Raw genomic sequence first — 15,594 nt, forward strand, 5'->3', positions numbered from 1 at the left:
TACTGTGGCCTTATTAAATGTACTTCTGGACATGTTTTACAACAAAAAATATATTGTGCCATCAAATAAACACATTACCCAGCATAAAATAGGACCGAGTAAATAACAGGAGCTCGCAGTAGATAACGTAAATGCACCAAAATATTTGTTCAAATTTGATCCTAAGTATTATGCAAATAAAAAGCAAAACAAAACATTACAGCATAAAACAAAGTTGATTTTTCAAGGCTGAAAACGGGGATGTATTTTGTCTGACTGAGCTGACCATGTTTAAAATGTCCACATGCGGCAGAAAACAAAAGCAAAAAGCGTCCACTAGATGGCAGTAATTCACTTTAACATAAACAAAGATTTTCAGAGTGAACATTAAATGTGTTAAATAAAATCATCAGTATCTCTTTTTAACATGATTGTACTGTAAGTACAGACTTGACAGTTCTACACCGCCGTACGTAACGAATACATTTTCGGAGTGTAACAGCCTGACCAGTGGGGGCAGCAGTGCACTAACCGTGTCTACTCTGCTGCACAAAAAGCAGGAAGCAGACAGAGCCCCGTGTGCGGTTAGCTCGGAGCTAAAGCTAAAAACACTTTGTTAAAATGTCCAAAGGCCAAACGCTGAGAGCTTTGGTGAATGAGCGGCTGACTGCGGCTGCTGAAGAGATCTTTGCGCTGTTTGAAAGAACGATAGCGGAGTATGAGGAGGAACTGTGTCGCTCCAAAGAGGAGAACCAGAGGAACCAGGACACTCCACAGACTCCACGGATTAAAGAGGAGCCAGAGGAGCAGAGCGTCAAACAGGAGGAAGACACGCTCCCAGCACAGGTGAGCTTTATCCACAGTGTTGGAAGTCACTAAATACACGGACTGAAAATACGTAGGTCTTTTCAGAATACTCATTTTGAGTAACTGTCCGGGAGGGGGGTAGGGGCCACGGCTCGGCACACTTTGGGAACGACTGGTGTCCATTTATTTTCTGTCTATAATTTGAATAACAAAGAGAGCTCATGGAACATAAAGGAAACTTGTGTTTGAGGGTTTTAAGGTCACAAATATCCACAAGTATCATAGCAACCAAAAAGCCAATGGAGAGCGAGGTTGGTGAAGACTTATTTTCAGATCATGAGGTGTGTGTTTATAGTGTTTATTTGTGTGTGTGTGTGTTTCTGTTACTGTTATTTATTAACAGCAACGGCATTAACTTTAGCATTAGTACATTGTAATAAAGATTTAATAATAAACCACATTGCTAAATGTGGATACTTTATACTGTCAATCAACCTGTTCCTAACGTGAGTGACCTCAGGAAAACAGAGCACCTGATTCTTCTGTTATTAATGTCTTGATGTTGATTTAAGGGTAAAATTGTGAAATAAAAACACCAGGCTCATGTAGAGCAGGTTAATACAAAATTTTAAGGCCAGAATGATGATCTTGATAGAAGTTTGGCTTCCTATGGTCATCCACATCCAAGTCTGTGGCTGAGTGAACTCAACTTGGAACTATGGGGGACGGATGACTCGATATATATATACTCCTCGAAACTCATTGACTCAATGTTGACAAAGGCAGCGTGAAGTGCTCATGTCCTCAAACACACGCCTGGCATCAAGCCCTATCCAAGCACCTATGCCGCAGGTGCGGGCCATATTTATTACTGCTAAAAATTGAATAAATGGGAGTCGCCATGGGGTCACTAGACTGAAGCTAACACACCTGTTTTGTTTACAGTTTGTTTAGGTATGAGGTAATGAGGTACACAAAGTGTTAACTGTGCCTGAGTCATACTTAGCATGAACTTTCAGGCCTGTAATCGGAATCGGAATCAGAATCCTTTTATTGCCATCGTTTGTGAACACAGTTCACAAACTAGGAACTTATTTTGGTGATAAAGTGCAACATAAAACATAAAACACACTGAACAAATACAAATAAGGGCATGCACAAAGTTAAGAAAAAGATATACTTAAAAATCAAATAAAATACTTAAAGGTAGAAAATATATACAACAGCAGCATCAGAATAACAGTGCAAACATGACTTATTAAGGTGACCACTATTATAAAGTGTCCAGTTTAGAGCAGATATTCTAAAGTGTTCATGAGACAAACGGCAGAGGGAAGAAACTGTTCTTATGACGAGAGGTTCTGGTCCCAATGGACCGTAGCCTCCTGCCAGAGGGAAGTGGCTCAAATAGTCCATGTCCAGGGTGAGAAGTGTCAGCTGCTATACGGCCTGCTCGCCCCCGAGTCCTGGAGACGTACAGGTCCTGTAGAGATGGAAGGCTGCAGCCAATCACCTTCTCAGCAGAGGCACAATGCGCTGCAGTCTCTGTCTGTCCCTGGCAGTGGCCCCAGCGAACCACACAGTGATGGAGGAGGTGAGGATGGACTCAATGATGGAAGTGTAAAACTGCACCATCAGCTGGACCGGCAGCTTGCGTTTCCTCAGCTGCCGCAGGTAGAACATCCTGTGCTGGGCTTTCTTGATGAGGGAGCTGATGGTCGGCTCCCACTTGAGATCCTGGGTGATGCAGGTGCCCAGGAAGCGGAAAGAGTCCACAGTGGTGATGGGGGAGTCCGTCAGGGTGAGGGGAGGCAGGGGGGCTGTGACTTTCCTGAAGTCATCATCATCTCCACTGTCTTCTGGGCGTTGAGCTCCAGGTTGTTGCTGCTGCACCAGGACACCAGCCGGTCCACCTCCCTCCTGTAGGCAGACTCATCGCCGTCTGAGATGAGCCATTGGTGCCCTCACACCTATTAGCATACTGTATATTAAGACACTGTCTAGGCCTATTGTTTTCCTTGTTTAGATTTAGGTCTGAGGATGGAGTTATAAATATGTGATAGATGATATCTAAGGCCCCATTCCTGTTCAAAAATGGATTGCCTTTCCTAACAAAAATGGCCTCTCAGACCATTTTCTTTTCTTTGACTAATATCTGTACCCCCAAGTAAAACATTAAAAACAGTTGCAGGTGTGTGCATAAAAGTTCATTATCAGATTATTAAATTGCGCTTGTGTCACCAACGTTGCTTTTCCTTGGAGTGTGTTCCATTTTTGTGAAGCAAAACGGCTAAAAGGCTCTTTCCCGTCTCAGTTTTGATGCAGCTAGTTCTTAGCCATATCGTGGCCACACAAACTGCTTATTTCTATGGAAATATTGTTTCTTTGGTTATAATATTCCACAGTATGACATAAAATGCTTCTATCTCCATGGAGAATGTCCTCATTACTGTCATTTCCATGGAAACAGACAGGTGACATGCCACCTCCAGAAAGGTACATCTGGAGGCTGTGCATTTGTTGTCGTCATGAGAATGATAAATGCATAAAAATATTTCTAACAAAACTCAACCTAGAAAATAAATACATTTAGCACAGTTCTGATTGAAATCAAGAAATATTTTGATTATTGTCTTGAGTCAAAATATGAATATTAATATTTGTGTGTCTGTTCCCAGCTCCTAATGGGCGTCCCAGAGTCCAGTGCTGTCTGTGTGAAGACAGAAGAGTCCTCACTGCTTCAACATAGACAAACTGAGCACAGAGAGGAAACACAGGGAGAGGACATCAGCACAGAGCCACATTTACACTCAGAGACTGAGGGACACATGGAGCACTCCTCTGACACTGACAATGATGAAGACTGGAGAGCTCCATTCAGCTGTTCAGCTACACAGATGGAGACAGAGGCTGATGGAGACCACTGCAAACAAGTCCAGAAAGGCCAAACGCTGAGAGCTTTGGTGAATGAGCGGCTGACTACGGCTGCTGAAGAGATCTTTGCGCTGTTTGAAAGAACGATAGTGGAGTATGAGGAGGAACTGTGTCGCTCCAAAGAGGAGAACCAGAGGAACCAGGACACTCCACAGACTCCACGGATTAAAGAGGAGCCAGAGGAGCAGAGCATCAAACAGGAGGAAGACACGCTCCCAGCACAGGTGAGGTTTATCCAAATGATTGTCTAGGATGAAGTTAGGTGAAACGGACCACATAAGGTTGGAGAACACAGTTTTTGTTTCAATATTTCATTTCATAGATTTATTCAGCAGAACCATAAATTATTAGATGAAGCATGAAACAAACAATGCCCATGTGGGCAATGAAAGTGGGGAGGGTTGTGGTCGGGAGGAACCGCCTCCTTGATCTGAACCCGAGTGATGTTCTGTTATTAGACTTCAGTGCTAGTCACAGCTTGTCCATAACAAACGCCATGTTTGAGCACAAGGGTGTCCATCAGTGCACATGGCACCAGGGCACTCTAGGTTGGAGGTTGATGATTGACTTTATTGTTGTGTCATCTGATCTCCAGCCATGTGTCTTGGACACTCAGGTGAAGAGAGGGGCTGAGCTGTCAACGAATCACCACCTGGTGGTGAGTTGGATCTGCTGGTGGGGGAAGCCAGACAGGCCTGGCAGACCCAAGCGAACTGTGAGGGTCTGTTGGGATTGTCTGGTGGAGCCCTTTGTCGGGGGGGGGCCTCAACTCACACCTCCGGGAGAGCTTCTCCCAGATTTCTCCCCAGGTTGGGGACATGTATTCCGAGTGGGCCATGTTTTCCACCTCTATTGTCGATGTGGCTGCTCGTAGCTGTGGTTGTAAAGTCTGCGGTGCTTGTCACGGCGGCAACCCCCAAACCCAGTGGTGGACACCGGAAGTAAGGGAAGTTGAGAATCTCCTCCATCCTTCTGAGGAAGAAGCAGAGACTGGCGACCCAGAGGCGGACTCATCCATCACCCTAGCTGAAGTTACTGAGGTGGATGGCAAGGCTCCAGGGGTGGATGAGATCCGTCCTGAGTACCTTAAGTGTCTGGATGTTGGGGGGCTGTCTTGGCTGACACGTCTCTGCAACATCGCTTGGCCGTCGGGGACAGTTCCTTTGGACTGGCAAACGTGGGTGGTGGTCCCTCTGTATAAGAAGGGGGACCGGAGGGTGTGTTTCAGTTACAGGGGAATCACACCCCTCAGCCTTCCCGGTAAGGTCTATTCCAGGGTACTGGAGAGGGGAATCCGACCAATAGTTGAACCTTGGATTCAAGAGGAGCAGTGCCCAACGAGTCCACGTGCGTTTTGTGGAGAAGGCATTCGCCCATATTTCTTGTGGTGTCCTTTTGGGGGGGGGGGTGCTCCAGGAGTATAGGGTCTGGGGCTCTTTGCTAAGAGCTCTCCGGTCCCTATATGACCAGAGCAGGAGCTGTGCTTGCATTGCTGGCAATGAATCAGACCTGTTTTCAGTGCATGTTGGACTCTACCAGGGCTACCCTTTGTGACCGGTTCGGTTCATTGCATTTATGGACAGAATTTCTAGCCACAGCCAGGGGCTGGAGGGGGTCCAGTTCAGGAACCACAGGATCTCATCATCGCTGTTTGCAGTTGACTTTGCCCTGATGGTTTCGTTGAGCCGAGACCTGCAGCAGGCGCTGGGGTGGTTTGCAGCAGAGTTTGAAGCAACTGGGATGAGACTCAGCTTCTCCAAAGCTCTGTCACATGGGAGGAGCTCAGAGTAGAGCCGTTGAGCCTCCACGTTGAGAGGAGCCAGCTGAGGTGGCTTGGGCATCTGTTTAGGATTCTTCCTGGACACTTCCCTAGGTGTTCCGGGTATGTCCCACTGGGAGGAGGCCCCAGGGACCCAGGACATGCTGAAGAGACCATGTCTCTCTGCTGGCCTTGGAATGCCTTGGGGCCCCACTGGAGGATCTGGAGGACATGTCTGGAGTGAGGGAAGTTTGGGATCTCTGCTCAGACTGCTGCTTCCGCAACCCGGCCCCGTATAAGCGGATGACAATGGATAGTTGGACATTGAAAATATTCCAGACATACTGAAGAAAAAAGCCAATGAGGACATACTTGTATGAGGGAATGACAATGTTAGTATAGTCTCATTGGAATGAAAGGAGTAGTATTTAGTCAGCCACCAATTGTGCAAGTTCTCCCACTTAAAAAGATGAGAGAGGCCTGTAATTTTCATCATAGGTTCACTTCAAACATGAGAGACAAGAGACAAAATGGCAAAAGACAAAGTTAAAATCTGTCAACTGGTCAAATCCTTGTAAGAGTGAAGACGTTTCGCTGCTCATCCAAGTCAGCGGCATGGATGAGCAGTCTTCACTTTTACAATGATTTGTCCAGTTGACAGATTTTAACTTTGTCTTTTGCTATGGACCAGACCTGGATGACTGAGGGTTTACACAGATAAGAGACAAAATGCGGAAAAAAATCCAGAACATCACATTGTCTGTAGAATTTATTTGCAAATCATGGTGGAAAATAAGTATTTGGTCAATAAAAATAGTTAATCTTAATACTTTGTTATATACCCTTTGTTGGCAATGACAGAGGTCAAATGTTTTCTGCAAGTCTCCACAAGGTTTTCACACACTGTTGCTGGTAGTTTGGCCCATTCCTCCATCTCTAGAGCAGTGATATTTTGGTGCTGTCACCACGTGCGGTTTTAATGAGTATTATTTTTTTATTGTAGAATAAAAATATTACTATTAATTTGTGTATTTGTTCCCCACCCCAGCTCCCAGTGGGCATCCCAGAGTCCAGTGCTGTCTGTGTGAAGACAGAAGAGTCCTCACTGCTTCAACATAGACAAACTGAGCACAGAGAGGAAATACAGGGAGAGGACATCAGCACAGAGCCACATTTACACTCAGAGACTGAGGGACACATGGAGCACTCCTCTGACACTGACAATGATGAAGACTGGAGAGCTCCATTCAGCTGTTCACCTTCACAGATGGAGACAGACACTGATGGAGACCACTGCAACCAAGTCCAGATCGGAGCCGGAAGCACTGCTGCACCAAACTCAGGCCTATCCTCCAAATACAAGTCTGCACCAGAGACCAGTGCCACTGTGAACTATGGAGACATGTCAGGAACAGCCCAAGGAGCTGACAAGAAGAAACATCAGTGCTCTGTGTGTATGAAGAGGTTTGTACATAAGCAGAATTTACGAAGACACATTAGAGTTCACACAGGAGAGAGACCATTCAGCTGTTTAATATGTGAGAAAACATTTACTACAAAGGCCAGTCGAGATGTACATGTAAAGGTACACACCGGTGAGCGACCTTACAGCTGTTCAACATGTCAGAAGGCATTTGCCATAAAGAGTAATCTAGAGCAACATAAGAAAACACACACTGGTAAGAGACCTTACAGTTGTTTAACCTGTGAGAAAACTTTTTCGCATAAGGCCTATCTACATCGACATATAAGGATACATACAGGTGACCGACCTTTCGGCTGTTCAACATGTCAGAAGACATTTCCCAAAAAGGGTACACTAGAGCAACACAAGAGAACACACACTGGTGAGAGACCTTACAGTTGTTTAACCTGTGAAAAAACATTTTCTCATAAGGCCGCTCTGCGTCGACATGTAAGAATACACACAGGTGAAAGACCCTTCAGCTGTTCAACATGTAAGAAGACATTTGCCATAAAGGGTACACTAGAGCAACATGAGAGAACACACACTGGTGAAAGACCTTACAGCTGTTTAACCTGTAAGAAAGCATTTACTCAAAAGTGTAGTCTAGATGCACATTTGAGAATACACACTGGTGAGAGACCTTACAGTTGTTCCATTTGTGATAAAGGGTTTAAACTTAAACAACATTTGAATAAACACATGAACACTCACAAAACAGAAAGTGACTGAAAAATAATTGATTGTGTTCATGAGATGTTTTAACGAGAATTCTGTGTTTGAGTCTGCTGCTTCATTTTTAATGAAAATCCTGCCACAATAAAAAGTTTTGTTTTTATTAAAGTCAAATTTGAACACCAGTGATGATCTGCATTATTCTGTCTCCAGCTCCAAAGTTCAAATTGGTCTGTTCCACCTTGGGATGTCATTTAGTGGTAGTTTTAAGGCCAACAGCTATTTTTTAGCCTCATATGAACTGCTTTATTCTACAATACATTAGAAAAAACATTGTAAACGTTCCTAAAAACATTTTAGTTTTCCCTTTTGTTCAGATGAGATTGCCACAGGGAGTCTTCAACTCGCACCTCCGGAAGAGCTTCTCCCTGATCCATGTTCTCCGCCTCTGTTCTCGATGCTCGTAGCTGTGGTTGTAAGGTGTGCGGTGTTTGTCGCGGCAACAACCCCCAATCTCGGTGAGACTGAAGGAGTCCTATGGAGCCTTGCTGTTTTGTGGGACTCCTGAGGCAGCTGACGAGTACCGGCAGGCCAAGCAAGCTGCGGCTCTTGCTGTCACAGTGGCAAAAACTCAGGGTTGGGAGGAGTTCGGGGAGGCCATGGCACAGGACTATCGGACAACCTCAAAGAGATTCCGGCAAACCATCTGACACATCAGGAGTGGGAAGCAGTGCTTCACCAACCCTGTTTACAGTGCGGTGGGAGTGCTGCTGACCTTGACTGGGGATGTTGTCGGATGGTGGAAGAAATACTTTTGAGGATCCTCCTAAATCACATCTTTTGAGAAGGAAGCAGAGACTGTGGACCTGAAGAGGGACTCGCTCATTACTCAGGCCAAAGTCACTGAGGTGGTTGGCAAGTTCCTCGGTGGCAAGATGCCAAGAGTGGACAAGATCCATCCTGAGTACCTCAGGTCTCAGGATGTTGTGGGGTTGTCTTGGCTGACACGTCTCTGCAACATTGCATGGTAGTCGGGGACCGTGCCACTGGACTGGCAGACCGGGGTGGTGAAAAGGGGACCAGAAGGTGTGTTCCAACTACAGGAGAATCACACTCCTCAGCCTTCCCGGTAAGGTCTATTCCAGGGTAGAGGAGAACCGACCGATAGTTGAACCTCGGATTCAGGAGGAACAGTGTGGTTTTCATCCTGGTTGTGGAACACTGGTCCAGCTCTATCTTCTCCATCGGGTGCTCGAGGGTTCATGGGAGTTTGCCCAATCAGTCCACATGTGTTTTGTGGATCTGGAGAAGGCATTCGACCGTGTCCCTCGTGGTGTCCTTTCGGGGGTGCTCTGGGAGTATGGGGTCCGGGGCTCTTTGCTAAGGGCTGTCCGGTCCCTGTATGACCGGAGCAGGAGCTGTGTTCGCATTGCCGGCAGTAAGTCAGACCTGTTCCCGGTGCATGTTGGACTCCACCAGGGCTGCCCTTTGTCACCGGTTCTGTTCATTATATTTATGGACAGAATTTCTAGGTGCAGCCAGGGGGGTCTGTTTCGTAAACCACATGATCTGATCTCTGCTGTTTGCAGATGATGTTGTTGTAACGAACAGCCCATTTGTTACCAAATTAACAGCCCCTTTCACAATACCTTTCACTTTAATCGCACACAGCACTTTGAACATTATTTGTACTTTAAAAAAGACAATTGCACAAAATGATTTGAAGATGTTTATTTAATTTGTCTGCTTTTACCCAGTTTTAGATCTGGAGGCACAGTGGCACTTTAATTGAAGCTGCGTGTCCTGGACGAGAAAGAGGACAAAAATAAACTAATTAAATTGTGCAATATTGATGCAATACATGTTTAAGAATGTTTTAAGTGTTGGTGTGTTGTGTAATTTGTAGTGTTTTTAGTGAAACAGTGTTTTAAAAATGTTTAACTTACCACCTTTGTCCTTGTGTTCATGTGTCAAAGAGGTCCCTGGGGAAACGAGCTCCCTTAAAAAGGTTCCAGGGCATGACCAAGGCGGGGAATGTGTAGGGGAGGTTGAGCTTTTAAAGGGTTTATGGGTTTTAATTATATTTGGTGTTTGTTTTTAGGGTTTATGCATAATATATGTATAAAGTTAATTTGGTTTATTAGTTTATTTGGTCTTATGGAGGTTTGAGTTTTAAAGAGCCAATGTTATTTTTTAACACTTCTATTAATTAACAATGGCATTATCCAGTTAGTGGGACAGGATAAAAGGCGCCCGAAACAAACACACCAGGTTCTGCTGCTAGAGGAGACACTGCTCTTCAAACCCTCTATTTGCACAATGCACTTTGGTAGTTGAAAAAAGAAAAAAAAAATAGTGCACCACACCCGTTTAGAGCAGCTGGCCCTAGACCGCCAGCGTTGGAAAAAACTGGTTCACCTGGTCGGCTCAACGTGTGGGGACGGGATGCCCCTCTCCCCTTTGCTGGAGCCTTAGATAGATAGAGAGACACCTGTGCTGCTGTCTTCTGTCCCACCTCCTATCGCTAATGGCCTGCCTGTGTTACAGTTGTCCTGATGGCTTCCTCGAGACAGGACCTACTGGGGCAGTTTGCAGCACAGTTTGAAGCAGCTGGGATGAGAATCACCTTCTCCAAATCCAAGGCTGTTGTTCTCGACTGGAAAAAGGTGGCTTGCCCTGTTCAGGAGGGTGGAGAGTCCTTACCTCAAATGGAGGATATCAAGTATCTCGGGTTCTTGTTCACGATTGACAGGTGGATCTGTGCAGCATCTGCAGTGATGCGGTTCTTGTATCAGACTGTCTTGGTGAAGAAGGAGCTGAGTAGAAAGGTGAAACTCTCGATTTACCGGTCAGTGCACGTTCCTGCCCTCACCTGTGGTCATGAGCTTCGGGTAATGACTGAAAGGACAAGTGGCCGAAATGAGTTTCCTCCACAGTGTGGCTGAGCGCACCCTGAGTGATAGGGTGAGGCGCTTGAAGTAGAGCCGCACGACCAGATATACAGAAGTCTTGTTTTTACTGATGTTTTTCTCTACACATGTCTCTTTGCAAAATTGTAAAACAGAACACAAAAAAATGTGCATTAACAAACTGTACAGGAGATGTACATGTAACTACAGGGAAATACAACAGTTGTGCATAAACTTGGATCTTGTTACATGAATATGAATTAATTAATTATTTACCATTGCCTTATTAAATGTACTTCCAGACATGTTTTACAACAAAAAAATATATTGTAGCATGAACAAATGTACACAAACTTGTACCTTGTAAAAACCCAAAGGCGTCCACTAGAGGGCAGTAATCGATTTTAACATACACATTAAGTGTGTTACAGTGCGCTCATGTTAAAACGAGATACTGATGATTTTATATAAGTACAGATCCGACAGTTCTACGCCGCCGTACTTACACCTAGTCACGTGTGTGCACGAGTATTTTCAGAGTGTAACAGCCTGACCAGTGGGGGCAGCAGTGCACTAACCGTGTCTACTCTGCTGCACAAAAAGCAGGAAGCAGACAGAGCCCCGTATGCGGTTAGCTCGGAGCTAAAGCTAAAAACACTTTGTTAAAATGTCCAAAGGCCAAACGCTGAGAGCTTTGGTGAATGAGCGGCTGACTGCGGCTGCTGAAGAGATCTTTGCGCTGTTTGAAAGAACGATAGCGGAGTATGAGGAGGAACTGTGTCGCTCCAAAGAGGAGAACCAGAGGAACCAGGACACTCCACAGACTCCACGGATTAAAGAGGAGCCAGAGGAGCAGAGCGTCAAACAGGAGGAAGACACGCTCCCAGCACAGGTGAGCTTTATCCACAGTGTTGGAAGTCACTAAATACACGGACTGAAAATACGTAGGTCTTTTCAGAATACTCATTTTGAGTAACTGTCCGGGAGGGGGGTAGGGGCCACGGCTCGGCACACTTTGGGAAAGACTGGTGTCCATTTATTTTCTGTCTATAATTTGAATAACAAAGAGAGCCCATGGAACATAAAGGAAACTTGTGTTTGAGGTTTTTAAGGTCACAAATATCCACAAGTATCATAGCAACCAAAAAGCCAATGGAGAGCGAGGTTGGTGAAGGCACTCGGCCCTTCACGCCCGCACCGTTGGTTTGGCAGAGGGCGAGCTGTAGCAACGAGGCTGTTACTGTTATTCATTAACATTCATGTAATTAACTTCAGCTTTCGTACATTGAAATACAGGTTTAATAATAAACCACATAGCTAAATGTAGATACTTTATATCAGTGAACCTGTTCCTAATGTGAGTGACATCAGGAAAACAGTGCACCTGATTGTTCTGTTATTAATGTCTTGATATGTTGATTTAAGGCCAAAATGGAGAAATAAAAACACCAGACTCATTTAGAGCAGGCTGCTGAAAAGTACAACAGCGTATAACTGCCAAATCTGTACTTAATTAAAAAAAAAGATGATAGGCTACTGAGTGGCTTACATCAATGCGTGTTAGAATGGTTTATATTTATTTGACAACAAGGGGAGTTTGACAGGAACACAAAACCTGCAGAACATGCAGTGTCCATACCCATACACTCTACTTTGAGTTGATGGACCCGGTACAGGTTTTCGCTCTTGGTTATGGCAGATACAGATATGGGTTTTAATGCATTTTATTTAAAGATGCCTTTCTGAGCACCCAGACACCGTACAAACACTTAATATTGTATTGTCTGCATAGAAATGGAAAAGGACATTGTATTTTCTTTGGATGTGGCCAGTGGGAAGCAAATGGACAATACATTATAGGGGGCCGAGCACGGAGGGAAGGTCAGCTTTTTTTGGCTCCTGATCTGATTTTTTAATATTTATATTTGTACAGATACCAACACAATACCGATCTCATCCAGATTAAATATTTCATGGTGAATTTAGACCCCTCTGAATAAACATCTATCTGACGTGAGGAGCTAACTACACTGAAACTAACACACCTGTTGGTTTACGGTTTGTTTTAGACTAGGTCTAATGAGCTACACAAAGTGTGAACTATGCCCAAGTCATATTTAACATAATCACTCAGGCCTCTAATCGGTGCTCTCACACGTATTAGCATACTGGCTATTAGCATAATGGATAGCCCTATTTTTTCCTTGTTTAGATTTAGGTCTGAGGATGGAGTTATAAATAGGGGACACATGATGTCTATCTCTGTCTCCATTCCTGTTCAAAAATTGATTGTCTTTCCTAAAAAAAATGGCCTCTTTAACTTGCCTCTCAGACCATTTGCTTCTCAGACTTGGCCTGCACCTGTTTTAACTAAAACATTAAAAACAGGAGCAGGTGTGTGTATAAAAGTTCATTACCAGATTATTAAATTGCGATTGTGTCACCATCTTAACCAGTTTTGCTTTTCCTTGGAGTGTGTTCCATTTTTGTGAAGCAAAACGACTAAAAGCCTCTTTCCCGTCTGTTTTGCTGTTCTCTGGAAATATTGTTCCTTTGGTCATAATATTCCGCAATATGACATGAAATGCATATGTCTCCATGGAGAATGTCTCAAAGTATGGTTTTAACTGCCTATTTCCATGGAAACATGCAGGTGACATGCCGCCTCCAGAAAGAACATCTGGAGGCTGTGCATTTGTTCTCATCTTGAGATTGATACATGTATAACAATATTTCTAACAAACCTCAACAAAGAAAATGACAGAAACATTTAGCACATTTCTGATCGAAATCAAGAAATATTCTGATTACTGTTTTCAGTGAAAATATGAATATTAATATTTGTGTGTTTGTTCCCCACCCCAGCTCCCAGTGGGCGTCCCAGAGTCCAGTGCTGTCTGTGTGAAGACAGAAGAGTCCTCACTGCTTCATCATAGACAAACTGAGCACAGAGAGGAAACACAGGGAGAGGACATCAGCACAGAGCCACATTTACACTCAGAGACTGAGGGACACATGGAGCACTCCTCTGACACTGACAATGATGAAGACTGGAGCGCTCCATTCAGCTGTTCAGCTGCAAAGATGGAGACGGATGCTGATGGAGACCACTGCAACCAAGTCCAGATCAGAGCCAGAAACTCTGCTGCACCAAACTCAGGCCTATCCTCCAAATACAAGTCTGCACCAGAGACCAGTGCCACTGTGAACTATGGAGACATGTCAGGAACAGCCCAAGGAGCTGACAAGAAGAAACATCAGTGCTCTGTGTGTAAGAAGAGGTTTGGGACTAAGCAGATTTTACAAAGACACATTAGAGTTCACACAGGCGAGAGACCATTCAGCTGTTTAATTTGTACGAAAACATTTACAGAAAAGAGTCATCTAGATAGACATATAAAAATACATACGGGAGAGAGACCTTATAGCTGTTTAACCTGTAAGAAAACATTTACCCAAAAAGCCAGTCTAGATTACCATGTAATGATACACACAGGAAATAAACCATTCAGCTGTTCAACCTGTGAGAAAACATTTTCCCAAAAAAGTAATCGAGATGCACATTTGAGAATACACACAGGTGAAAGACCTTACAGCTGTTCCATCTGTAACAAAGGTTTTGCCCAAAGCTCCAATTTGAAAACGCACATGAGAACTCACAGAACAGAAACTGACTGAAGGCTAATTGATTGTGTTCATGATATGTTTTAAAGAGCCTAGAATTGTGTGTTGGAGTCTGCTGCTAACAACTCAAAATGCAAATGTTTGGACCTGTTGTCTGTGGTTAAACCTCCTGGACCTGATTTTGAACCATAACAGAAACAACCTTCTGAGCCACAGCAGCTGCTTATACACTTTTACAACGCACTGCATGGTGTGAAGCCCCTTTTCCTGAACTATAAGAAGAACTCCTCAAATCTACAGAGGCTTTCAAAACATAAATGACTGAGGTTGTTTTCACACTGCCTCTAGTTAGGTTGACATAAAAGACCATTCGCTCTTAAGAGTGGTGCTTGGGCTGATGGGAATGTGACAATCGCACTCAGGACCGCAGTAAATGGCTGCTCCGAGAGTGCTTCAAACAGGAGGTCTCAGAGAGTCTCCATTCGCACTCTGGAGCACCCATTCATCTCAAATATATGACATTTGTCTGACGCAATTTGGATTAACTTAATATCAGCGACAGTTTCCTGGGTCTGTCTGCGCGGGTGAGCCCAGATCAGTCTGTGCAGGTGAGCCCAGGTCGGTCTGTGTGTCATTCTAAAAGCTTTTTCTCCTCCTCCACCAGCGCATACAGTCCTCACAGTGTGTTTATCCACAGGGGAAAGAAAAAACCTCTATGTACAGGAGAATGTGTGTGTGTGTCCGTGTGTTCACAAGGCTCTGTCCACTTGAAGCTCGCTGATCAGCTTATGGACTCTGATGGTGTTTGGGGTGAATGATGCTCGCTGCGAACAAGACCAACTTAAAAGTTAAGTAAACCGAACTAAATCTAGAGCTACTGGGGGGCGCTCCACAGAGCCACAAACATGTGTGAAAACAACCTCAGAATCAGTTTTGTTGCTACTGTCAATGAACAAAATTCACAAACAGGAACTTGCTTTGACATTTACAACATGATACAAAGAATAATATTGAAAACTATCATAGAAATTTAAAAAATAAATAAATAAAAATATATTTTGTTACTAAATAAACACCTGGTGGTGAGTTGGATCTTCTTGCGGAGGAGGAAGCCGGACAGGCATGGCAGCCACAAGCATACTGTGAGGGTCTGTTGGGAACATCACGCAGAGCCCTCTGTCAGGGGGGTCTTCAGCTCACACCTCCAGGAGAGCTGCTCCCAGATCCCGGGAAGGCTGGGGACATGGATTCCAAGTGGTCCATGTTCTCTGCCTCTATTGTCGATGCGGCTGATTGTAGCTATGCTTGTAAGGTCTAGAGTGCTTGTCACAGTGGCAACCCCCAAACCTGGTGGTGGACACCGGAAGTAAGGAATGCCATCAGGCTGAATGAGGAGTCCTATTGAGCCTTGTTGATTTGTGGGGGTTCCTGAGGCAGCTGAC

The 15,594-nt window shown here is 44.5% G+C and overlaps 2 protein-coding genes across 2 annotated transcripts; both read left to right on the plus strand.

Moving 5' to 3' along the window:
* Positions 1–542: 542 nt before the first annotated feature.
* On the plus strand, positions 543–7,803 carry LOC129456916 (zinc finger protein 250-like). The gene is made up of 3 exons (XM_055227954.1): positions 543–825; positions 3,465–3,944; positions 6,528–7,803. Exons 1-3 carry the CDS (start codon positions 601–603, stop codon positions 7,674–7,676), a joined length of 1,854 nt encoding a protein of 617 aa, XP_055083929.1. The 5' UTR covers positions 543–600; the 3' UTR covers positions 7,677–7,803.
* A 3,315-nt stretch (positions 7,804–11,118) lies between these two features.
* Positions 11,119–15,178, plus strand: LOC129456941 (gastrula zinc finger protein xFG20-1-like). The gene is made up of 2 exons (XM_055228020.1): positions 11,119–11,420; positions 13,394–15,178. The coding sequence occupies exons 1-2, from the start codon at positions 11,196–11,198 to the stop codon at positions 14,204–14,206; spliced, it is 1,038 nt and encodes a 345-aa protein (XP_055083995.1). The 5' UTR covers positions 11,119–11,195; the 3' UTR covers positions 14,207–15,178.
* Positions 15,179–15,594: the final 416 nt, after the last annotated feature.

The sequence above is a fragment of the Periophthalmus magnuspinnatus genome, chromosome 16, assembly GCF_009829125.3.
Source record: "Periophthalmus magnuspinnatus isolate fPerMag1 chromosome 16, fPerMag1.2.pri, whole genome shotgun sequence".
Classification (NCBI taxonomy): domain Eukaryota; kingdom Metazoa; phylum Chordata; class Actinopteri; order Gobiiformes; family Gobiidae; genus Periophthalmus; species Periophthalmus magnuspinnatus.